Raw genomic sequence first — 25,419 nt, forward strand, 5'->3', positions numbered from 1 at the left:
GGAATCCGTGGGCTTACTCAGCAGGTTCTGGAACCTGCAGTCCCTGCCTGTGAAATTGTGTCTAAGTGTATTTCATGGCTTTTCCCCAGGAAGCTGCTCAACTATCACTTCCCTCTAGAGGCTGGATCTCTAGCCATCCTATCCTGAAAAAGGGGTCTCGCCTACACAATCTCTCACATCATTCTTATGTATTTCCTGCACAGCCTTACCACAATCTGTCATTACCTTGTTTGTCTGCTTAAACCCTTCTACCCCACTAGAAGGTAAGCTTCCCAAAGAGCTGGGCCCTGGCCTTTCTCCAGCACCTTGAACCTGGTGAGTCTCGAGAGACACTTCTGGAATGAATGACACGTCCGTGTCTAGCAGATATTTAACAGCCTCTACATCCCTCCATCTGCACCGCCCCCCCCCCCACCTCGCCGCATTCTTCTCCGGAAATCATTTTAAAATCACGCGTTTTCATTTTGGAAATAAGGCTTTTCGCGTTGCCACTACACCCACTCGCTCTCGCACACTCGTTCCCTACAGTCGGAACCGCTGCTCCGGCCCACTTACCCAAGCCCACTAGGCCGGACAGTTTAGAGGCAACCAGGGCAGGTGCAGCCTCGAGCGGGCGCCCGCCTCAATTCACCTTCCCGGCCCCCGGTGATCCGCGGGAGCCGAGGAACCACCTCTAGGCCGCCCGGGCCTCCGCCCACCGGGGTCGCACCCCGCCACCCTCCCTCCAGCGCGGCGCCAGTAGCTCTCAGTGGCCGCGCACAGCAGCATTAGCACCGCTCCCGGGGAGGCGCGCAGCCGTCGCGGGTGAGCCAGCTGTCCTTCGCGAGGCCGGGATCCTGCCCGTCCCGCAGCGCGCGCCGCCGCGGCCGCAACTGCTTCCGGGTGAGCGGGTCACCGACCCTGTGGCCCCGCCCCTCCTCCGCCTCCTTAGCAAGCCGCTCGGGCTGCGGCTCCTCCCGGGGGCCGGTTCCCGCTGTCTCTGTCTCAGCCGCTGCACCGCGGGACCACCGGTGTGACTGACCGACCGGCCGCGGGCGCGGGGAGCCGCCGCGTCTAGCCCGGCCCTCCTGGCTGGGAGCTTGGGACCCAGTTCGCCGTCCGCGACCCTCGCCCTCCGCTCCTCGCTTTTCGCCTGGCCGGCTCCCGGCGGCCGGCTCGCTCCCGGCCCTTCCCGGGCGGCGCCGCAGCCACAGCCCGCGCCCAGGGACAGGTAAGGGCCGTCCCTCCCGCCGTTCCGGGGGCCCCTACCCGGCCTCTCCAGCCCGTGCGACCCGCGCCGCCGCTGACCCCTGCTGGGGGCCGGGCTTCCCTGCGGACTCTCCGGTCGAGGTCGCCCCCCGCCTACCGCGTTCGCCGGCAGCACGCCTGATTTCTAACGCGCACCCTCCGTCCCTGCGAGGGGAAGGGGTTACTCCCATTGTGGGAGAAATTACATTGGGCCGCTGTCTCTCTGCCTCGGGTGCTCGAGGCTCCTTCTCCTCTTCCCAGGCGCGGCACTCCCTCGCTTCTGCCCCCAGACTGGCACCCCAGCGAACGGTGTCAGGCCGGTGGAGGGCGTAGCATTTTTATGGGATTTTTTTTTCTTCCTCCTTGACCCGAACTGAAGCGCGGGCATAACAGGCGCTTGCTAGGAGTGTCGGGGTTAATGCTTGACTAATATGGGGTGTTATTCACATCCAGATTGTTAAGTTATACAGCTCCAGTCAGGCCTCCTTCTCTTGCCTGTGGATATCCAGCAGAAAGCAGGACCTAAGGAAACGCACCTCTTTTCCTTTCTTAGAGGGAAAAAAGTTCAAGTGTTTGCTCTACTTTTCCACCGTGGGAGATACAAATATTAGGCTGCTGAGACATGGCTAGGGAAATACTGTATCCTAAACTTTAACTCTTTGTAGCTCATTTTCTTTGAGTTTCCATTTAATGACTCAGCATTTCTATGGTAAACAGAAAAACTGCGGAGTAGGTTAATTGACTAAAAGATAATATGTAAGAATAACTGAGTAGCTGTTAATTTTTTATGTTATCACAATGGGAAGAGAACGTGGATGCAGTAAATGGAACCAGAGATATGGTGAGCAGGTACGGGTGGGCGAGTTCATAATATTTAAAATAACATTTTTTTCAAGATAACGTTTTATGTGGGGGTAAATCTATATATAAAGGTGCCACTGTTGGAGAATGCAATGTTGCAGATAAGAGTTCGCAGAGACCTGAGGTTTGCTGTGGTTTGGAAGTCTTGCAGAATTAACCCTGTTTAACCAACATCATGCTCTGTTTAACAAATATAGAGATGATGACCTAGTAATATTATATTCATGTTAGAGTAAGAATTTCAGAAAGTGTGATTCATTTAGAAAGTTAGGTCACTCACTTTGTGAATCACTGTTATGGATCTTAAAATTGGAACAGAGGAAAGCTAGAAGTTTGTTACTGCCTGTTTAGATGCCTTCAGTCATTTTGTGTGAAGTATTGTATTATGCTTTGTTAGGTTTGTTGCTGGATACTTACCGTCATGAAGTATGGTAAGAAATAAAAATTGAACCTTTGTAGAATGTTTGGCTTTGGAATAGTTAGTTCCTAAGTGGATTGTTGTAATTTTACTCCCCCCGCCCTTTTCTTCGCCAGATGTGGGAAGATAAATGAAGGGGTCTAGAGACAAAATAAATGTCAGTGAAAAGGTATAAAAAAGTTTACTGAAAGAATCTACAGTATATAAAAGTCTTTTCAGTGAAAGATCTCACCTATTTTGTGAATCCTTAAAAATGTGGAATGAGACTATACCGAGTTCTTATGTAAGTTCTGTTATAGAAGAAAGTGTGTATTGAAGTTGTGATTTATTATTGGAATGAATTCATTGTAAACTAGAAATAACTTTTTATTGCTGAAATGTAATTTGATCATTTTTGGCTTTAAAAATTGTTAAGCAAAATAACCTTGAATCACAGAGTACTTGATACTTATTCTTAGCCTTGTTTTCTTTTACTTCTTTTTGAAATTCAGCTTATTTTACCTTGATTTTCAATTTTAGGGAACTTTAGTTAGTTATCAGCTATAAAGTAATGGTAAGCTGGTCTTGCTTACCAGGTTCCTTTGATTATTTGAGTAAATTTTGGCATCTTATTTTCTTGGATATCCATTCTTATATACAGAGTGTTCCCTAATGTTGCTTTTGATTTTTGTCCAGCTAATAGTGACTTAATTAAGAATTTCAGTTCCCAGTAAACAGAGATTCCCTTTTGGAAAATCCCTCGTGGAAACCACCATAACTAACAGTCTTGATAGGTAGATATGCAAGAGAAGCCTTCTTATGTCATGATTTAAGCATTTCCATAATGAAGGAAAAAAAGTGATAGGAGGGTATATTTGGCAAATAGATTCTTTTTTTTCTCAAAACAAAACCAAAAACATATTTTTACTAGAAATGAGAGCTGTGTCTTGGTAAGCTCTCTGTGAATTGTTTTACCCGGCTCTTAGTGTGAAAAGGAACAGAACTGATGATGTATAGAAAAAAAAATTCTCCTGGCAGCATGCTGGGAATGTTGATGAGGATCCTTTAAGAGGAAGTACAGTTCTTCTGTCTTCATCATAGGAGCACTGTCCATTGCACCTACAAAATAGAGGCCATTTCTTAGCCTTTTCCTTTTAGGTAGTTTCTTTCTGGAAACTCTGAATGGAGAGATGGGCCTTTAACCAGGAAAATGTACTACCTTATCCAGTTTGCAAACAATAGACTTTATGACAATTATTCAAAACTCAACTTTTAAAACTTTAGAGGGAAGGGATTGAGCAGAATTTGCCCAGTGAGTAAAATAACTTTACCTTTTTCTCCATTTCTCCTTTTAAGATACTAGATAGACACCTTTGGAAATGACCCATTTTTGTGTTGCACATTGCACTTTTCTTTTAAAACTTTTTGCCTTATGAGAAATTAGGCCAGACTTAAAAGGAATCAAACATTGGACTAAAAACTGGGTTTATTATAAGTATATTTTTTCATTTATTCTATTATTTCCTTATTCTGGTGGGGGGATGGAGAAAGGATTCTGTTTCTTGGGGGATCTCTGAGATTTGCTAAATGTGTATGCTTTTGTTTTGCTCTAGTGATAGGGAGAGAAGTAGGTGAGAGTAAAAATGGTTGAGAAGCAGAAGACATGGCGTACATAAATGGAAAGAGAATGCCCACTTAATGGGTACAGATGTTTGTAGGACTTTTAAAAATTGATAAAACATTTACAAAGAAAATGTTACATGGTGCAAAGGAAGCCTCCTTTCCACAACAAACTTCTAGCTTTTTCTCACTCCTCCACCCCCTAATCCAAGCAACCACTGTGAGTAGTTTCCTGTATATTCTTCTCTAAATTTTCAATTACATATGTAATCACCTATGTTTAAGAGAACTTTCTTCTATCTTTCATTCTTACCCTTGATATATCTTAGAGATTTTTCCATATTAGCACGTGTGTCCATCTGATTTTTAAAAGACTGGGAGTCTTGCTCAGTGTAGGTGAACCATAATTTATTCATTTTCCATGATTTATTTTACCATTCCCTATTAACAGACATTTGGGTTGTTTTTAGCTTCCTATAAATGTTGCTGGAGTGAACAACTAGTATATAAATCTTTGCACTATACCATAAGTATGTATATGGAATATATTTCTGAAAGAGTGATTGCAAAGTTGGGCCTTAAGTTGTGAAGATTTATAAATTTGTTTCAGTCTTATATTGGATTTTATTTTATAATAGAAGTTAACTTCTTTCTCAACCTTGTAGAAGAAAGGAGCTCTTACTTTGTATTTTATCCTTCCATTTAAAAAAATATTAAACTGTATTTTATAAGTCAATCTTAAACATTTTAGAGTGACCGGTGGTTAATTTTGTTTGTACTGGTAATGGTGAAAATACTGTAGCTTGAAGACTGGTGTTACAGACAAACCACTTCACTTACATAGGGTAATAGTAAAATGAATACCTTTTGTAGTCGGTTAATTGTTTTAGGATTTTATGACCAATATCAATTAAAAATATTGTATATAGTTTAACTTCTTGCCTTGATGAAGTCTGCTACTATATTATTAGTCGCAAAAAATAGTCCACCTTCTGTCTTCCTTTACCTTCCACATCGTAATCTATTCATAATAAAATAAACCTCTGTAGAGTTTGAGATTCAAAGTCATTTTGCAAACCAGAGCGCTATGGATGGATTAATTTCCCAAGGCGGGGGGTAGGTACAGCTTCAGTTTTTATTCTGCAAGGTGTTTGTGAGCAAATTTAAGAGTTTAATTTCTGTATTATACAGCTCACTCATGACCAGGAGAAGGGGGGTTCAGGAACTTTTTCCCTTTTAAAATGAGAGATTCTAGAGAGAGAGAGTAAAAAAAAAAAGTACCGAGGGGCTAATGTATGATGATGAAGTTGGAACTTGTGAGTGGCAATGTCTCTGGCTGGTGCCCAGGATCTATTTTGAGGCCTTGTCAGAGTACCTCTGACAGAACCTACCACATAACTGTAATCTGTCCTGGCCCTGCTGCCAGTCAGGAAGGCCTGCGGTTTAGGAAAAGCGGCAACCGCAGAAGAGTGAATTTATAAAAGACATTTGCCTCCAGAAGATTAAGGCTAAGTTTTGGGGTGAAAATCTGCTTAGCATGCATATCCTAGGGTCATTTTTTTTTTTCTTTTTGTCTTTGTTTTAAAGAGAAGGGCTTGTTTCAGGAAAAATAATGAGGAAAGTATTTCAGAAGAATGTGCAGAAGGAAGAGCACAGGATTGTATCAGTATTGATGTTATGTCCTGGGTCTAAGAGTGATCAGTCAAATGTTTTACAACAGGGGAAAGCCATTACTGATATTGGCATAGGGAGGCCATGGCCCTAGTTGAACTAGTCCAATTCAGAGACTTGCACACATGTCTTTGGATCAAAAGGACACTGGGAATGATGGGCTGTTTTATAGGATTATTTTGAGTTCGTACAGAGAAATTAGCTTCTTCCCATAGAACAGCTACAGTCTCATGTACATTATCATGAAGTTACCGCTTTAAAAATAACTCGAGGCTGTTACCAGATGCTATCTCCCAGCACAGCTGTCTCTGTGTATCATGTGCTTTCTCATGAAAACCTTGGTGTTTTCTATCCTTAGTGAATGAGGCACTTGAGTTTAAAGTTCTTTAACTGATTTCACTACTTAGGCTAGAAACCTGTTTAAAGGGCTTAGTACTCCACCCATTTATCCAAGGTTTCTGTCACCATATTAAACTGCAGCCTTGTATTACAGTCAAGGTTGTTTGAAGAATTCCGCATGCACTGCAAACATAATTTACAGATGCAAAGCCAGCAGATGGTTTCCTTTCTTTTGCTTTAGGTTAGGTTGTAACTCCAAGAAATTTTGTTTTTCCTTGCCCTCAGAAATTTGGATTGTTTGCATTAGACAATAACGATGTATTTAGGACTGTATTCAGTGTGATGAGAAAAAGTAAATGGGAGTATTTATCCCTTTTTTTCTATTTCTATTATCCCTTTCCTGTCTCAGGTCTCAGCCTTCCTCTACCAAAAAAAAAAAAAAAAAAAAAAGGAGGTGAAGATAGTGCACGGCAGAGAGAGTGGAAAAGAGGTTAGGAAAAGCGTTGGAGTACAAATGTATATCAGGTCGTTTTTATTTCCTCAGAAGTGAACTATTAAAACCCTTCTTAAAAAATCGTAGTTTATCTTTTTCATTGTTTTCACTTTGAAGTTTGTATGTCTTAGTTTTTTTCGTTATGAACACCAAAATCTTAACTAATTTTGGATAACATAGCTTTACTGTTTTAGGAAACTAATTTTAAAGTTACTTGTTGTGATCACTTTGTTATTCTTTCTATATCCCCCACTTTCCTAAATTGAAACATTTTAACAGCCAGGAGCACTCTTTTGGCTCTCTGTTTTCTAAGTAAAATAGAGTATACTGTATGCAGAGGATTAGGATGTTAAAATATTTATTTCCCTTTTAAATGGTTTAAGTTAATTTATAACAATAAACAATGTAATCAGGAAGCATACATGTTGCTATTAAAAAAAGAAAATACAAGAATTTCAGTAAAGTGACCCAATGATTATAGGATTGAAGATAGAAAAAAAAAATCAGTTTTAGGTTAGATATCTGTTCCCGTCATGGATATTGCCATATCTAAGTGGATAGTCAAAGAAACGAGAGTCATTGTCTGCCTCTCTTACTTACCCAACTCACCCTTTGTTATCTATCCAAGTGGGGTTTTTTAAAAATTGTGATAAAATATACATAATATAAAATTTACCATTTAATCATCTTTAAGTGTACAATTCAGTGTCATTAAATACATTGACACTGTTGCACAGCCTTCACCACCCTCCATCTCCAGAACTTTCTCATTATCCCAAACTGCAACTGCACCCCTTAAAAAATAACTCCTCGTTCCCCATAGCACCTGGCAACTACTATTCTACTTTCTGTCTCTATGAATTTGATTACTCTAAGTACTTCATATAAGTAGAATCATATATTTCTGTTTTGTGTCTGGCTTATTTCACTTAGCACAGTGTCCTCAAGTTTCATCCAAATTGTAGCATGCATGAAAATTTAACTCCTTTTTAATGCTGAATAATATTCCATTGTATGTATATTCCACATTCTGTTTATCCCTTTGTGCATTGATGGACACTTGATTAGCTTTTACCAAATTGTGAATAATGCTATTGTGAATAACGCTGCTACCTGTGAACAGAAGTGTATAAATATCTGTTTGAGTCCCTGGTTTCATTTCTTTGGGGCAAATACCCATAAGTAGAATTGTTAGATCATATAGTAATTCTGTGTTTAATTTTTTGAGGAATTGCCATACCTTTTTCTATAGTGGCTGATCATTTTACAGTCCTACCAGCAGTGTACAGGGGTTCTAGTTTCTCTGCATCTTTGACACACTTGTTGTTATTACTATTTTTAAAAATAATAGCCATTCTAGTGGGTGTGGGGTGGTGTCTTCATTATAGTTTCGATGTGTGCTTCCCTAGTAACTAGTGATGTGGAGCATCTTTTTGTGTGCTCATTGGCCATTTATCTATCTTTGGAGAAATATCTATTCAGGTCCTTTGCCCATATTTGAATTGGGTTGTTTGTTTTTTGTGGTTGAATTTTAGGGGTTCTCTATGTATTCTGGAGATTAATCCCTTATTAGATGTACGATTTGCATCCTATGGGGTCACTTTCTTTTCTCTTGATATTATTGCCCTCTGATGCACAGAGTTTTTATTTTGATGGAGTCCAATTTATCTACTTCTTTTGTTGTTGTTGCCTGGGTTTTTGGTATTATATTCAAGAAATCATCACCAAATCCAATGTCATGAAGCTTTTTGTGTATGTTTTCTTCTAAAAGTTTTGTACTTTTAACTTACACTTATTTCTTTGATCTATTATGAGTTATTTTTGTTTGTGGTATATGCCAGTAAGGCACTGTTTTGGTTACTGTAGCTTTCTAGTTAAGTTTTGAAATCAGGAAGCGTGATACCTCCAACTTGTTCTTCTTTTTCAAGATTGTTTTGGCTGTTCATGATCCCTTGAGATTCCATATGAATTTTAATTTTAGGATGGGTTTTTCTATTTCTACAAAAAATGTCATTAGGATTTGATAGAGAGTGCATTGAATCTATAGATGGCTTTGGGTAGTATTGACATTTTAACCCTGTTAAGTCTTCCAATCCTTGAACAGGAGGTGGCTTTCCATTTATTTATGTCTCCTTTAATTTTTTTTCACAATGTTTTGTAGTTTTCATTGTACAAGCCTCCTTGGTTAAGTTTTTCCCTAAGTATTTTATTCTTTTTGATGCTATCGTACATGAGATTGTTTTCTTTTTTCTTTTTTAAAAGATTTTATTTATTTACTTGACAGAGATAGAGACAGCCAGCGAGAGAGGGAACACAAGCAGGGGGAGTGGGAGAGGAAGAAGCAGGCTCATAGCGGAGGAGCCTGATGTGGGGCTCGATCCCACAACGCCGGGATCACGCCCTGAGCCGAAGGCAGATGCCCAACCGCTATGCCACCCAGGCACCCCTGGGATTGTTTTCTTAATTTCCTTTTTGGATTATTTGTAGCTAGTGTATAAAAATTCAGCTGTTTTGTATGTGTGTTGATTTTTTTTATCCCTGTGCCTTTGCTGAATTTATTCATCCAAAGTTTTTTTTTTTTAATCCAAAGTTTTAAAAGCTGTTGCATTTGTTTTATGTGTTGTGTAACAAGTTACACAAATTTAGAGTTTAAAACAACACACATTTATTATCTTACAGTTTCTGTGGGGCAGGAGTCTGAGCATGGCTGAACTGGGTCCTCTGCATAGGGGCCTGATGAGGCTGTAATCAAGGTGTTGTATGTGGCTGGGTGGAATTCTCTCCTGGAGACTTACATGATAAAAATCCACCTCCCAGCTCACGGAGGTTTTTGGCAGAATTAATTTATTTGTGGTTTTAGGACTGAAGCTTCTTGCTCACTAAAGGTTATTAGGATAACTAAAGGTTATGTAGAGGCTGTCTTCAGGCTCCTAAAGGCCGCTCTCAGCTCTTAGAGGCAACCTGAATTTCTTGGCCCTGTGGTATTTCCTAATATGACCACTTGGTCAAATCATCAAGGAGAGCCTAGAGCAAGCCTGCTAGCTGGCTAGTCTTATATAATGTAACATAATCATGGGAATGACATCTTATAACCTTTGTTGTATTCTGTTGGTTAGAAGCAAGTCACAAGTCCTGGCCACATGTTTTGTGAGGTGTTTACACAAAGGTAGGAATAGAAGGAGGGGGGATAATGGTGGGGATCCACCTTACAGTCTGTCTGCTATAGCTGATAACAACATAGCACATACTTTATAAATCCATTTTTGTTTAAAAAACATATATGTGCAGTTAAAAGAAGTATCTTACAAAATAGCACATACTTTATGAACCTATTTCTCTTTGAAAAACATGTATGTGCAGTTAACTAAGTGTTACTGGTGGTTTTTATTGTTATTTTGTGTTTCTTCATTATTTCCCCCTTCTCCTCTCTGTAGCATTCCGTTTTGCAATTTTAAATCAATAGTTGGTGTTTTCTTTATAACTAAATAAATATTATTTACTGCTCAGCTAAGTATTGTACCATGATTGTTTTCTTTCTTGTTTAATTCAGTTTTTCCAGGGGGGCTGCCAGGGGGTTTCCTTTCTTTGCTTAGTTTTTTCTCTTCACCTTATTTTTTCCCAAATGTTCCAACATTGTTTTCAAGTGCCTCATCCTATCCATCCAACTGATTTTGAACAAAATAATTAGTTTATTTGTGAAACATGGAGAAATATAAAACAAAAATACAGTTTCAGGAAGAACAATAAAATGAGCATCTGTGTTTCACTACCTAGGTCAAGAAATGAACATTACAATTATCCTAGAAGTTCCTGTATATATTTTTTAATGTACCCCTTCGTCTCCAGGCAATCACAATGCCATTTTACATGTTAATCACTCTCACCATTCCCTGCCCAGCTTTGCTGTCCCACCCTCCATACATGTATTTCTAATCAATATGTGGTTCAGTCTTGAAAAGTGGAATAGCTCTATCACCTTTTTGTGTCGATTAGTCAGGATAGACTAACCTACTTTAACAAACAACCCCCAAGTTTCAGTGGTTTAACACAATTTAGGTGTATGTCTCACTCCCATCTCTTGGTTGTGAGTTGGGAAGCAGTGGTAAAGGAGTAGTCACCAGCTGAAAGGAGCCTGAGTCCCTGGATGACTCTGTGCAACAAACTATTCCTTTGATTTTCTCTTTTATTTGGTGAAGTGTATCTTCTAGTAGCTTATTGACAAAGGGCATAAAAGAGGTAAATTTTTGAGGCCTCTCATATCTAAAAATGTCTTTCCTCATCAAATATGAGAAATAGAATGATTTGACTGGTCATAGGCTGTTGATAGGTTGTCTTTAGTTTTCCTAGAAGTTTGAAGGCATCACTGTATTGTCCTCTTTCCAGAATTACCTCTTTTTTTTTTTTTTAAAGATTTTATTTGTTTGAGAGAGAAAGTGCATGAGTGGGAGGAGGGGCAGAAGGAGAGGGAGGGAGAGCATCTCAAGCAGACTCCATGCTGAGTGGGGAGCCCTATATGGGACTCGAACCCTCCACCTGAGATCATGACCTTGAGCCGAAATCAAGAGTTGGTCACTCAGTTGACTGAGCCACCCAGGTGCCTCATTTCCAGAATTAACTTTTAAAAGTTTAAAGGCATTCTAATTCTTAATTCTTTCTACGTAGCTTGATTTTCCTACCCATGGAAGCTTGTAAAATCATCTTTGTCTTCAGTGTTTGAAATTCACTATGAAATACTTTGATATGGACTCAGGACTTGTGTTGAGCATTCTGTGGGTCCTTTGAATCTGGAAACTTATGTCCTTAACTTCTGGGAAGTTATTAATGGTATCTTTCTCTCTCTCGTGTGTGTGTGTGTGTGTGTGTGTGTGTGTGTGTGTGTGGTAGGTTGTGGTGGATGAACAGGTATGGGAGGAGGGATGGTCAGTTTGTCTTTATTTGTATAAAAAGGAGCCACCCAAATGTTGATGTTAAGTCTTTATGAGCAGAAGTCGATGTATCTAAAGTGGAGCTCATTGCGTGTGGCTTTGGATCGGATGGCACTTGGATTAGCTACTCTCACAGTTGTGCCGTCAGTTTGGCTGTCTTCTCTAATTACTGCCTTGTGAACATTGTACTTACATTGCATTATATCTTGTTGACTTCCTTTTATGGGCCTGATTGGTGTCTTACCTACCATTTCAGAGTATTACTTTGCCCTTTCTAAGATAGGTGTAAGCTACACAGACCTGACCAACATGGCTCAAGAGGGGGGAAATGTTGGCCTCTCCCTTTATGCTATAAAAGTGTCTCATGGCACTATTTTATTTTCCAGTCAGTGAGCTATGTGGGTGGAAGGTTTCATAGAATAGAGGTCTTCAAGGAAAGCTGATAATTTGAAAGGATTTTGCTTTGATAATAAAAAGTTGTATACTTAAAAATTGTTGTTTTCCCCCAGAATTTTAGAGTACATTAAGGCTTGCTTCTTTGTTCTAATTTTGACCTGTTGATTCAAGTTAGATTTTTAATTTTTAAGGTTAATCCAGTGGTGCTCATTCTATTTAAAATTAGCAATGTGTTTTTCACTTACTTAAAATGTCATTATGCCTGTAAAAGTGATGGTCACCGTGACAGTTTTACCAGAGATGACCAACATAAATTTTTATAGTTCTACTTTGCAATTGCTCTGACAGACTAAATGAATCTTTCCCCTTTATCAGTTCATTAATATTGTTTCAAAGTTGGTTATTTTTATAAGTTTGTATTTTCATACTATGAAGTAGCCCATAATTGTAGATTTTAGCTTAAATAATTTTTGTGATAAAGTGATTATCAACAGTATATAAAGCTTTTGGAAAAGGAAAATTCTTTTTATACATATTGTCTTTATTCATTATTCGTATGTATGAAGTTTTACGTATTTGCAGTCATACTTTACATGGCATTTTGTTATCTTTTTGCACCTTATAGGCATAATATTAAATGTGTCCTTGTCTTTCCTTCCTTCCTATGAGTTTTCTCCTTCCACAATTTATTACATCATGTTGACTGGCCTTGACTTAAAGCTGTTGTTGTCAACTTGGGTCATTTTCAATTTTATCTTTGGTTTTACTATAGACTAACAAAAAATTAAAATGATCATATTTATTAATGTAAGTTTTCCTCTTGCATTATATTCTAAGTTTTATTTTTGTTATGAGAATATAGTTAATATAAGTATTGTCAATAGAGTTCATCTTAATCAGAAGGAGAGCCTAAGGTCTAAGGCTAATTTAAGTTCTTTTTTCCTTTGAGACTTAATTCTGGTTCCTTCTATTTTATTATTAGTAACAGAGGATAGTTACTTGCTTCTGTCATGTTAGTTTTGATTTTCATTTCTTTTGGTGGAGGAAATATTTCAGTAATAATTCTGTATACCCCGGAAAGAAAGCACACACTTGTATAATTTGGTAAAAGGACTTCCCGTTCCTTTTATTGCTGCTGCATATCTAGTAAATTGGAAATAGTAAAAAATGCCTTCCCACTAAGAATATAGGTGTAGTGTTGGATTATATTTGTGTTTGAAAATATGCAATTCCCCTGTCCACCCATAGCTCAACTAAGATTAATCTTAGCCATGGGATTTACTTCTGAATTTTACTTTACTACCTTCTCTTTTGCTTATTTTGATTTTAGATGTTTTGTTTTTTGGTGTTGGTGATACAGTATATTTCTATAGCATTTTACACTTTTTAGAAACTTTTTAAAAGATTTTATTTATTTATTTGTCGAGAGCGAGGGAGCACGCAAAAGCAAGGGGAGTGGCAGGCAGAGGGAGAAGTGGATTCCAATGTGGGACTTGATTCTAGGACTGTGGGATCATGACCTGAGCAGAAGGCAGACGCTTAACCGAGTGAGCCACCCATTCATCCCTATAGAAACTTCTATGTCTATTTTACCTAGGAATAAATTTAATAAAAGAGGTATAAGAATTCATTGAAAGCCACGAAACATAGTGGGATGAAATTAAAGATCTGAATAAATGGAAAGACACCCCATGTTAATGGATTGGAATCAATATTGTTAAGATGGCAATATTTCCCAAATTGATCTATAGATTCAATGTAATCCCTATCAAAATCCCAGCTGCCTTTTTTTTTTTAATTGACATGCCAATCCTAAAATTTATATGGAAATATAAGGGAGTTAGAATAGCCAGTAAAATCTTAAAAAGAACGTTAAGTTGAAAGACACTGTCTTCCCAATTTTAAAACTCACTGCAAAGCTACAGTAGTAATCAAGACAGTGTGATACTGACAGAAGGATATCTGTATCTATAGCTATCTATCTATATTTAGATTTATGTAGATAGGTCAGTGGAATAGAATTGAGGGTCCACACATAAATCCTTATTTTTATGGTCAGTTGGTTTTTGACAAGGCTGCCAAGGTCATTCAGTTGTGGAAAGAATAGTCTTCAACAAATGGTACTGGAACAAGTGGATATCCACAGGCAAAAGAATGATGTTGGTACCCTGCCTCACACCATATATAAAAATGAACTCAAAATGGATCATAGACTTAAAAGTAAGAGCTAAAATTGTAAAACTCTAAGAAGAAAATGTAGAAATATATCGTTGAGATTTTGGGGTAAGCAGTGCCTTCTTAGAAATGACATCAAATGGGGTGGTGCAGTTGGTTGAGTGTCGGACTCTGGGTTTCCATTTGGGTCTGATCTCAGGGCTATGGGATCGAGCCTGTGTCAGGCTCTGTGTTCAGCGTGGAATCTGCTTGGGATTCATTCTCCCTCTCCCTCTGTCCCTCCCACTTCTGCCCTCTTTCTATGTCTAAAAAATAAGTAAATAAATCTTAAAAAAAAAAGAAAAAAGAGAAATGACATCAAATGAAACAACAAGAAAAAATAGGTAAATTGACTTCCTCAAAATAAAAGCTTTTATGCTTCAGAGAACACCATTAAGAAAGGATATGTAGAAATAGTGTAAGTACTTTTCTCTGACTTTTTCTTTGCCATTTTAATTTTTCCATTTACTCTTTTGTCCACTTATAAGGCAATGATTATTATGTACATAGTGCTTTGCAAATTGGCAGTACCTATTTGTTGGAAAGAGAAAATTTAAATATATGTATTTTATTTTATAACAATTTTCTAATTTTAGAACCTTCTTCATATTAATTACATTAAAAAAAAATCACATCTTTATTGTATGCTTCCCTATTTCTTCCTCGTCTTTGGTTTTATCCTCGTTCTTTGCTGTCTGAGCTTCTGTTGTTTTCCCTAGTACTTCTGTTCCTTTCCTGTTTTCTGCTTTATTGCACACTTTTAAGTCTGATCTATCCTCAGCAATATGTAATTTTCTCTCTCCCTTCCTTTCATCCTCTGAATTATGTTCATACACACATTCCTGAGGTTCGTTCATTTTTTCTCTTTTCTTTTCTTTTCTTTTCTTTTCTTTTCTTTTCTTTTCTTTTCTTTTCTTTTCTTTCTTGTTGACATTGAAATACTTTTTAAAAGCCATAGGGAAGGGAGGGAATTTGAATGGTACTAGAAAATGGTTTTCTTCTCAGGGCATACTGAGTATGCAGTTGTTGGGTAAGAGCACATCTTCCTAATTTGGGTTCTGCACAGTTGATGAAAATAGTATTGTAAATCGTGTTGAACATACAGCCTATTAGAATTCATTTATTTAAACATGGTTAGCAAGGAAGGAAGTGCAACCACTGGCATGTCATCTTATGAAAGGAGAAAATGGAATGATTATCAATTGTTTTGGGTATGTGAGACTATGTATTCAAAATATGAGACTTTAAGAAACATTTTTGTTAATTCTTAGGACTACCGAATGGGGAAGTTGGAGATGACATTATACAGGTTATTATTGACCCTTTATAGGCATTATATTTTGTAAAATATGAGTTTAATTTAACCATTATAGGTTCTCATATTCTCCTTTCATGTTCTGCCAAGTCTTCCAGTTTTGCCTCACATATACATATTTTCCTTTTGTACTTTGCCTCAATTTCTAGGTGTACCTTTTATTCTTTCTGTAGGTTCTGTTAATGATTTATTCATTTTGCATAATGTCCTCATCTAGCTATTTGCAGGAATTGATGTCTTTAAGTGTTAAAAGACGCTTAACTTTCCTCCTGCCTGCCCGCCCTCCCTCCTTCCTTCCCCTACTGCTTTGCTCTTGCCCCTGGCCCTTCCCCCTTCATTTTTTTCTCTTCTAGCCAGCAATTGAGGCATTCTTTCCTTTGCCTATAATCTTTCTAATGAATACTAACTATTGTTATTCTTCCATACTGTGAATACCTCTACCTTCCTTTTGGTTTCAAATCAAGGTTTTCTAATTGAAATTACCAGGTCCCATGCCTTTTGTTCACTTAGTCATCTGCATTTCTCAACCAGTTATTTTTTCCCAACACTTACTATACACATTTTGCAACTTACAGAAAAGTTGAAGAGTTCTTTGAACACTCATGTACTTACTACTTGGATTCCACTGTTAATATTTTACTGTACTTGGGGCACCTGGGTGGCTCAGTCGCTTAAGCATCCCCCTTCGGCTCAGGTCATGATTGCAGGGTCCTGGGATCAATTCCCACATTGGGCTCCTTACTCAGTACAGAGCCTGCTTAAATGCGTCTCCCGCTGTGGGCTGCTCCCCCTGCTTGTGCTTTCTCTCTCTCTCTGTCAAATAAATAAATAAAATATTTTAAAAAATTTACTGTACTTTGTCACCTACTGTCCCTTTATCCACTCCTCTGTTATTACATCTTTTTTTGTTTGTTTTTTGGGGGGGTGCATTTCAAAATAAGCAGCTGATATCAGTACACTTCAACCCTAAATATTTTATCATTTGTCTCATTAACTAGGATAAAGTGTTTGTCTAGAGGAATTTTTCTTTTGAGTTAAAATTTACATCAAAAGATACGCACAGAGGGGCACCTGGGTGGCTCAGTCGTTAAGCATCTGCCTTGAGCTCAGGTCCTGATCCCCAGAGTCCTGGGATCTAGTGCTGCATTGGGCTGCTTTCTCAGTGGGGAACCTGCTTCTCCTCTGCCTGCCGCTCCCCCTGCTGTTCTCTCTGTCTGTCAAATAAATAAATAAAAAAATTTTAAAAATCAATTAAAAAAATATTAATTGTGCCATGTAATGACCTCTGTCTTCTAAATCAGTTGTGTTCTTGTGGAGAGCTAACTCCCATTGTAAGGCCGCACTTCTAAAACTTGTGTACTCATTTAGATTTTCAAAGATAGACTTTGAATGCCACAAAGTGCCTTAAAAATTTCTTCTTTTTAATTTTTTGTTATGTAAATGTGCTACATAGTATAATGATTATAGTTAAAGGTATTTTATTTTTTCTAGATTTTTCCATGCTTCAGCAAATATTCTTAGCATTGCTAATGATATCACATAATGCCTGCTGGGGGAAGTAACTTGAGGATGTTTTTGTTTAGTTAGTTAAAAGTACAAGAATGTAAAGAAAGGCCAGGATTGCCCTTTTGTCTACTTCATAAGCTAAATATGTAAAAGAGGTAGTTAATTCAAGGCACTCAAAACACTTATGGAGTGCTTTCTAAGTTTATTAAGTGCTTGCATTTACCTGAACTCACTTGAGCTCACATTAACCATGTTGTATAGGCAGACAGTTGTTGTGTTTGCTCTGTCAGTGAAGAAATGAAGCCTTAGGGGAAAGGGCAGTGCATCAGTTGAACTCAGGTCATCTCACTTTAACTTTGGTCCAGTGGCAACAGCTGCAGTTCCACTCAAGTCTTTAGTTCAAGTGCCATTCCAGATACTGCTATTTGCTGATGAATAAAAACCAAATGTTTTATTGCATAGATAGTGTTAACTGTAATGACGACTCTGATACAGAGGCTTATGCCAATATTTTGAATTCCGCGTGTTGGAATACTCAGATATAGGGAACTGCAACTATTGGGATCCAGACAGAACTCTCTAAGTGTGCTATATTTAGAATGTGACATACTGATATTACATACCCATTCTGTTCTCACAAGAGTGAACAATATCACGATTGAAGTGCCACTTAATGTGGCAAAATTCCTATTTTTCAGAAATGTATTATGTGAGAAGCTCATTGGAGAAAAGAAAGCCTTGTTGATATATCTATCATGGAAGGTTTCTATTTCACAACATCCTTGAAAGTACTTCCCTTCTTTCCTGTAGGTAGACAGATCCTTAATGACGAAACCATGTGGAGAATAACAACTTGACATTGTCTGGGTAATGGACTTGACAAAATGTGGGCAGTTTTGTTTTTGTCAGTGGATGTAAAGGTTTGGCTCTTAGTTTGGTCAATACAACCAAGGAAAAGCTGGAAGAGATTAACACGGCTCCTGAAGAAAAGTATTCTTGAGGAAACCTTGCAATAGTAACTTACTGGAAGTCCTTTAGGATCAGAAACTGGAAATAATCTAATTGAGATCATCTTTTGAGTCTATATCCTTATTTTTGTCATTTTAAAGATAGATTGCATAGGAGCTGAAAACCTTTTACTTTTTCTAATATTAGTAGGGATGTCTGACTACATAGTACAGATCATGTAATTCTTTCAAAAACATTAGATTGTTTTTTGACAGAGGTAATGGTTGATCTGCCTCGTGTACACCTGAAAAAGGTGACAGGACCTGGCCAATGTGTGTCATGTAAACCCCTAGATTTTCTCTATAGATAGGACAAGAAGGATAAGGAAGACAGGAAGTTGTTCCCATTTCCTATTTATCCTGTGCCTCTGTCTCTTTTCTTGTCATCTTTCTCTCAGGGCTGGCTAGCCTGGAGCCTTTTTTAGAGTTTTGCTTTGAGGCATTTTTAAGAAAAATAATTCTTTGTAAATCTGTGTGCTAGAAGTATCCTGGCAGGTCTGAGGTTTAAGGCAGTATTTGTTGAGAAAGAAGGAAATGAATTATGGAAAAAGAGGAGACAGAAATCCATTCAAAAGAGTGCTACCAACAGTGGCTTCAGATAGTATGTCTCAGCTGTATACCATACCCTAATTTGGGTGTGATCCACTTTGGGGCCACTTTTTTCTTTGAGCCTTGGATCTGGATGGATGGATGGATTGATTGATTGATGCATCTCTCTTTCCCCAATGTTATTGGAATGTTAGAAAATCAAGAAGAAGAAAAAGTGCAGCCATAATTCTTTCCTCCTAACGGAACTGCTGTTAAACTTTTGATAAAATCTTTATTTCTTCTTCTGTAATTATTTTTATGTTCCTGGAATTAGAAAATGCCTCCTTTTGTTTCCTGTTTTTGTGAACTGTCTTTGAATGTGTCTTTGGAAGGCTGGCTGAAGGACGAATATTGGGTGATAACTACTGTGCATCAAATTGTCACTCCAGTCTTTGAAGAGAAAAGTACTACATGCTGCTTTTTTTCTCAGTAGGTGACTAATCTTGTACGTTATTACTATTAAGTATATGGTCTTTAAAATGATGCTGAGGGTGAGAGTGGTGGGAGACTTCTGAAAAAACAACACTGAGCTTTTCAGAAATTGTCCTGATTTGTGACTGGGACTTCTCAGCTGCTGCCTTCAGACATACATTCCTTCTCTTCGTTTCCATTTGAAGGAGTCCTTTCTTATCGTCCAGATAGATTTTCTATGGCAGAGTAATGAACTATCATCAGTCTTCATTCTGATTGACAAACATAGCATGCTAGCTATGTGGGAGTAGGAAATGGTGTCAGATAAGAGGGGAATGGCCTGAATTTTCATTGGAGAAGACTTTCTTTGGAAGAGTGACTTGATAAGTGGTTCTGTTTTATTTTGCCTGAAACAAGTAAATTCCAACACATTAAAGTCACTTGGAGTTTTAATGTAGTTCATTCTACTGGGACAAACTTACTTGAGAATTCCTTTGTGACTCACGGTTTAATGAAATTTCACCAGTTTATTTTGTTAAAGCTAGGAAAAAAATTTTTTTAAGTTAATGGGTATTTTGCTAAATGAGCTGTACTTCTTAGGAATGTGTATAGGAGAGAGGGAGGTCATGCAAATTAGGATGCATTTTCTTATGGGAATCTTTAATTTCAAATACCACATGTTTGGAAGGTCAGATGATCTTTATTATCCTTATTTAATCCTGGCAGATGAATTTTTCTTCTTTTTTTTTGTAAAAATGAGTCTATTTCATAATAACAGCAACAATAATAGATCCATAGATATATTCTTAATCGTTGGCCTACATCAGTTTTGTTTGTCACCGTATCTTTGGCACTTTCCACAGTACCTGGCAGTAACAGGCACTCAGATTATTTGTTGCATGGACAGTGTTGGTAATTGTTAATTGCAGAATAATAAACCTTCAGTTGTTCTTTTATGTGGTAATAGTTTAATTGGAATTGTTTTTTAAATTACACTAAAAAGCCAACTTATCTTTGTAAGTTTAAGGTTCTGTATTAAAATTTCTTGAATATGTTCTTTCAGAGCTTTAGAATGAATGACTTTGCTGAAATGTTTTTTGCTCTGGGATGGAAATGAGTTTTAGAAATAGCCGTAGTAATTTTAAACTGCTAAGTAGAATTACTGCTGACTGCAGTTTTCTGAGGCTAATGTTACAACATGTTCTTTTTTTTAAGACTTATTTATTTATTTGAGAGAGAGCGCGTGCATCCCTGCGATTATGCGAGTGGGGGGTGGAGGGGTGGGGGGTGAGGGAAGGGAGGCCGAGGGAAAGAATCTTCAGCGGACTCCTTGCCAAGCCCATAGCCTAAGGCAGGGCTCCATCTCCCAACCCTGAGCTGAAATCAAGATTTGGCCACTGAACTGATTGAGCCACCTGGGTGCACCTACAACACATTCTTACAGGTTTCTGTCTGTGGGTAGCATGGTAAAAAAGAATTGGGAAGTTTAATAATAAGTATAAACTTAAATATTCTAAAATTTGTTGGAATAATTTGACAGTGAGGGAAAAGTATTTGGTGACTAAGTTATATGTAAATACATAAATGCAATTTCTCTTTTCTAAAAGTGAATGTATAAAGGAGCTTTAAAATGGTACAAAGAGAAGCATCCTAAGTTAATTCTGTTTCTGTTTATTTCAGGGCCGAAAACAGTGAAATCACATTTCACGGTTAAAAACTATTAAGAAGACAATATGGGGACTCCTGGTTCTGGAAGGAAAAGGACGCCTGTAAAAGACCGATTTTCTGCAGAAGATGAAGCTTTGAGTAACATTGCCAGAGAGGTGTGTCTGGAAAACCCCCTCTCAACATTGAGTTGCACAGTTGGGAACATTGTAAAAGTGCTGAGGGGAGATATATATAGACTTTGATTCACTGAGCTGGTTTCAGTATGTTTACTGTGAATAAGGTGTTACATCTGGCCTCTAAATACTGTATTAGAATAAAATGTAGTTACCATCTCTATTTGGATATCTGTTGCTCTTATCTAAAATTAATTTTTCATTTTATTTTTTGTGAATTACTTTAGGTAGGTACCTGTAATGTTTAGAAGTTTATAATTAATCTTCAGTATTGAAACTTCAGGTAATTAGAATGTAGAAAATATGATAACTGTATTATAGAAACACTGTGGGCTATACAGTTAACATAATCCAGGAGGTACTGTATAAATGTTGACAAAATAGTCCTTATTTGGTGTCCACCCAGATTCAGTTGTTTTAGCTGTTTTTTGAAATATTGCAGTGGAATTTTTATGTTTAACTTTCAGCTAGTACCAGAGCTTCTGGAGCATTTTTGTTTTGGTTTGTTGACAACTCAGAAGAAAGAAAAAAATGGAAAGGGTTGTCACCTATTGAATCACTGGCAACATTTCCTGTTACATATTGGAAATTTAAGATAACTCCCAGCTGTGATTTCTTAGTGAGGTGCCAACTTTGTTTCAGACTCTGACTCTATCTGCAGCTGCAGACCTGACCATAAATTAATCTGGTACAAGAATTGGTTAGAACATTATTAAATTATATTCTTTTTGTGAGGATTAGTCCCTCACCACTTCCTCTTTGTTATTCTTAGTAAAATAGCTCATTTAGGACTAGTGCTATTTCCTTTTGACATATTATACAGTCTCTTTTTGATCCAGCTCATTGTTACATTTTTCCTCTGGTAAGCTGCTCAGTTAGCTTTTGAATTAGAAGTCAAATTCTGTAGAGGGATGTTTGAAGCAAAATAAAGTTGTCTAAAAACTGTTGACAAGCTTGTGATACTTTAACAAAATCACTTTTAAAAAATCAAGCGAGATATTTTCAGATAAAAGGGTAAAAGATAGTTTAAAATGAAGTGAAAATGAGATACAAGGATCTTAAGTATTTGCTCAAATGAAGCCTTTTGGAAGCCACATAGTGTTATTTTAAAACTGAAACTACTCAAAATGTTTACTTCCCAAATTAGAGGGATTTACCCAGATTTCTATAAGGAGAGAAAATGTTGGCACCTTCTAGGCTTTTTTGTACTGTCACTAAATATTTGAACTCTTTTTTTGGCTCTGTGATGCTTTGTTTGCAAAAGTGGTGCATTCTAAACATTTAACACTTGAGTGCTTTCTATGTGACAAACACTTCTACACATTTAAACTGCATTAATTCATTTAATCTTCACAGAATTCTGAGATTGGTTTTATTATCTCCATTTTAACAAAGAAACCATTGCACAGAAGAGTTAAGTATCTTTCCTAAGGTCACACAGCCAGAAAATAGCAGAGCTTGGGTTCAAACAAATGAAGTCTGGCTCCAAGGTCTGAGCATTTAATTACTTGCTGTGCTGTGCTGTTTCTCAGTATTCTCCAACTCCCCCATCAGTAGTTTGTTTTTTGGTAACTATTCATGATTTTGAAAGTGCTTGTACATCTTGAGTCTCATAATAACCTTGTGAGTTAGGAAGGATAGGTATTATTATTAGCCTTAGTTACAGATGAGGAAACAGACAAAGCTGAGAAATAAATGTGTAAAAGATAACAGAGCTGGGGCTCAAATTCAGCTACGTAAAGCCATTGTTCATTCTCCTATACTATACTGATTCCAGAAGAGGCTGGCTTTGGAGAGTTCTAAGTGTGGCTTTTAATCCTGCCTCTACTAGTTGCTAGTTGAGTAATTTTGTTAAGTAACTACTATGGACTTCAGTTTTCTCATCTGTGAAATGGAAATAATATTGTCTTCCTGTATTACAGGGCTGTTGTAATAATTAAAGGACAAAGCACGTAAACCTTTATCATAATGTTAGATTTGCAGTGGGCTATTTTGTTGCCTAGTAATAAGTCAGAATTGAAAGTGAGACTAGAGGTAAAATAGTCTTTTTTAAAAAAGAAATTTATTAAGATAGGTGTTCTAAAATAAGGTTGATCACCAGACACCCTCAGGGAACTTCTTCAATGTATGGAGTCCCAGGCCTTGCTAAATCAGAGTCTGTGGGAGTTGAGCTCAGAAACCTGTATTTAAGTGCGTGTGCGTGCATGCATGCACACAGACACACACACACTTTTCTTCTTGGGGGATCTTGATGGCCAGTCAGATTTGGGAACCATGAACCAAAATGCAGAGAAGAAAAAAACAAAAACAGCAACAACAACAACAAAAAACAAACCAAAAAACCCGAAAACAAAATACAGAGAAGATTCTATGGTCAGTTTTTTATACCTACAGGTTGTTTTCCTCCCTGTACATTATTATTTTGCTATGAAATAACTTAGTTTAATATAGTTACTAAATCACAAATTATAATAATAAAAGTTATTATTATAAAAGGATGTAAAAGGCCAGTATTTTTAGTTTTTATTTCTGTTTTCAGAGCTCTGAATATGAATATGCCAACTCTTTTTTTTTTTTTTTAAAGATTTTTTTAATTTATTTATTCGACAGAGATAGAGACAGCCAGTGAGAGAGGGAACACAAGCAGGGGGAGTGGGAGAGGAAGAAGCAGGCTCATAGTGGAGGAGCCTGATGTGGGGCTCGATCCCATAACGCCGGGATCACGCCCTGAGCCGAAGGCAGACGCTTAACCGCTGTGCCACCCAGGCGCCCCTGAATATGCCAACTCTTAATAACCTGGTCAAAAGTCTCAGCTTAACCTTCAATATGAAAGGTCCAGTTTTCATTAAGATTCAAGATTTTTATTTGTATGAGTGCCTAATATGTGATGTAGTAGTTTGAAAACTTTAGAGGAAATAATAGGTTTAGCAGTTTTAATAATTCCTTCATATAGTTCTTGTGATTCTTTTCCTTTAATGTTTTCATATCTCATTCTCAGTTATGCATTCATACATTACATGGTTGACATTTGCAGATTGCCCCTAATCCTTATTTTCTCCTATATGATCATCCCTTTCACAAAAAACACATGCTTGAAATTGGGAAGAAACCAAACAGAACAGAACTCCCTTAATGATTAAAAACGGCAAATAGCTTAATCCTCCCTTTTTAGTTTTTAAATCTCAACAGTTTGTCTTTTCTCACTTCATATTGTTTTTTGAGGTAGACAGGGAATGCCATAAATAAAAATAACCTCTTTTTCCTCCTGGTTACAAAGAAATGTCAGGTTTCTTTGCTCCTCAGTTGGCCCCAAGTCAGGGAACTACAGAGAATGAGAAGGAAAAGAAACAAAAGGCATACACATATTCTGCAAACTGGATAATTTGCATGTAAAATATGGAACTGAGTACATTGTGGTAAACATACATAACATAAAACTTACCCATTTTTAGAAGTGTAGGATTCTATGGCCTTAAGTACATTCACATTGTTGTGCAACCATTATCACTACCCATCTACAGAAGTCTTCGTTTTGTAAGACCTGTGTACATTTTAAAAAGATGTTTGGATGTTTGAAGACTGTTCTGTGAAGTCAGGAATGTGGATGGATTTAGAAGCCCCGTCCCGTCTGTAGTAGGTGTGTTGCTGCTCTGTGAGGGGAGCATGGGCTGTCACAGCTCTTGGAAGAGCTCGGAGGAGCAGTGTCAGAAGGGGTCACCAGCAAGTCCTCTCAGGTTTCAGGACCAATCCACATGGTTTGTTTTTTTTTTCTTGCTCCTTTGGCTTCGATTGTTGCAAAGGTTTGGGGGAAATGCAATTGACTTTAAGTCAAACTTTACTGAAAGCATGGAGTGTATCAAATTGGGAACCTTTAGGCAGCTAGCTCTCCAAAGGAGAAAGATGAGGGTAGCATGGAAGCTACTTATGCCACCTTACTGCAGTTAGTTTGGCAAATATTATGGTGAGCGTTCCCAGGAAAAGAAATTAAGCCTTTTGAAGGGATAGCAGTCTTTTCCAAGGCATCACAGAAGCCTGGAATATTACTGATCTCCTTGTTTTAGAACTGCAAATATGAAGAAAACGTTCCATGTACATCTTTCCAAATGGAAGTTATCAGAATGTTGCTTATTTTTGGATCTTATGATCTGAAAGCCCTTCTAGCTCTAAAATTCTTTGAGTTCCCTTGAGTTCCAGGACCCAAAGAGATTCATGCTCATAATGCACAGTTCTCTTAAATCTAAAGGATCAATGACAAGCATAGAAATTGATCATCTTTTATAGGTGTTGGAGTTTAGCAAATGGACTGTTCAGAGACTTTTGTTGTTGAGCAGAATGTACATGTAGACATATTGGGTGCATACACCTACTTGAAATAAAGAAGAAAGGAAGCTTTTATGACTTTTTGGCATTTGTGGCTGCAAGGACTTTCAGATTTCATTTTTTTAAAAAAAGATTTATTTATTGAGAGCGAAAGTGCATGAGTGGGGGGAGGGGCAGAAGAGAAGGAGAGAGAATCCTCAAGTAGACTGATATCATGTAGCCTGATACATGACCTGAGCCAAAATCAAGAGTTGGACACTTAACTCACTGAGCCACCCAGGCGCCCCC

General features: G+C 37.8%; 1 protein-coding gene across 9 annotated transcripts in view; it reads left to right on the top strand.

Annotated features, from left to right (window-relative positions):
• Nucleotides 1-1,073: 1,073 nt before the first annotated feature.
• Nucleotides 1,074-25,419, top strand: part of LRRFIP2 (LRR binding FLII interacting protein 2) — a 105,014-nt gene continuing 80,668 nt past the window's right edge. For all 9 annotated transcript variants that reach the window (XM_040636982.1, XM_040636975.1, XM_040636978.1 and 6 more), the window contains exons 1-2: nucleotides 1,074-1,210; nucleotides 20,651-20,793. In XM_040636982.1, coding sequence (XP_040492916.1) covers nucleotides 20,704-20,793 — 90 coding nt within the window. In that variant the 5' untranslated portion in view covers nucleotides 1,074-1,210; nucleotides 20,651-20,703. The remainder of the gene's footprint in view (nucleotides 1,211-20,650; nucleotides 20,794-25,419) is intronic.

Source organism: Ursus maritimus, unplaced genomic scaffold, assembly GCF_017311325.1.
Source record: "Ursus maritimus isolate PB19 unplaced genomic scaffold, ASM1731132v1 scaffold_20, whole genome shotgun sequence".
NCBI classification, from domain to species: domain Eukaryota; kingdom Metazoa; phylum Chordata; class Mammalia; order Carnivora; family Ursidae; genus Ursus; species Ursus maritimus.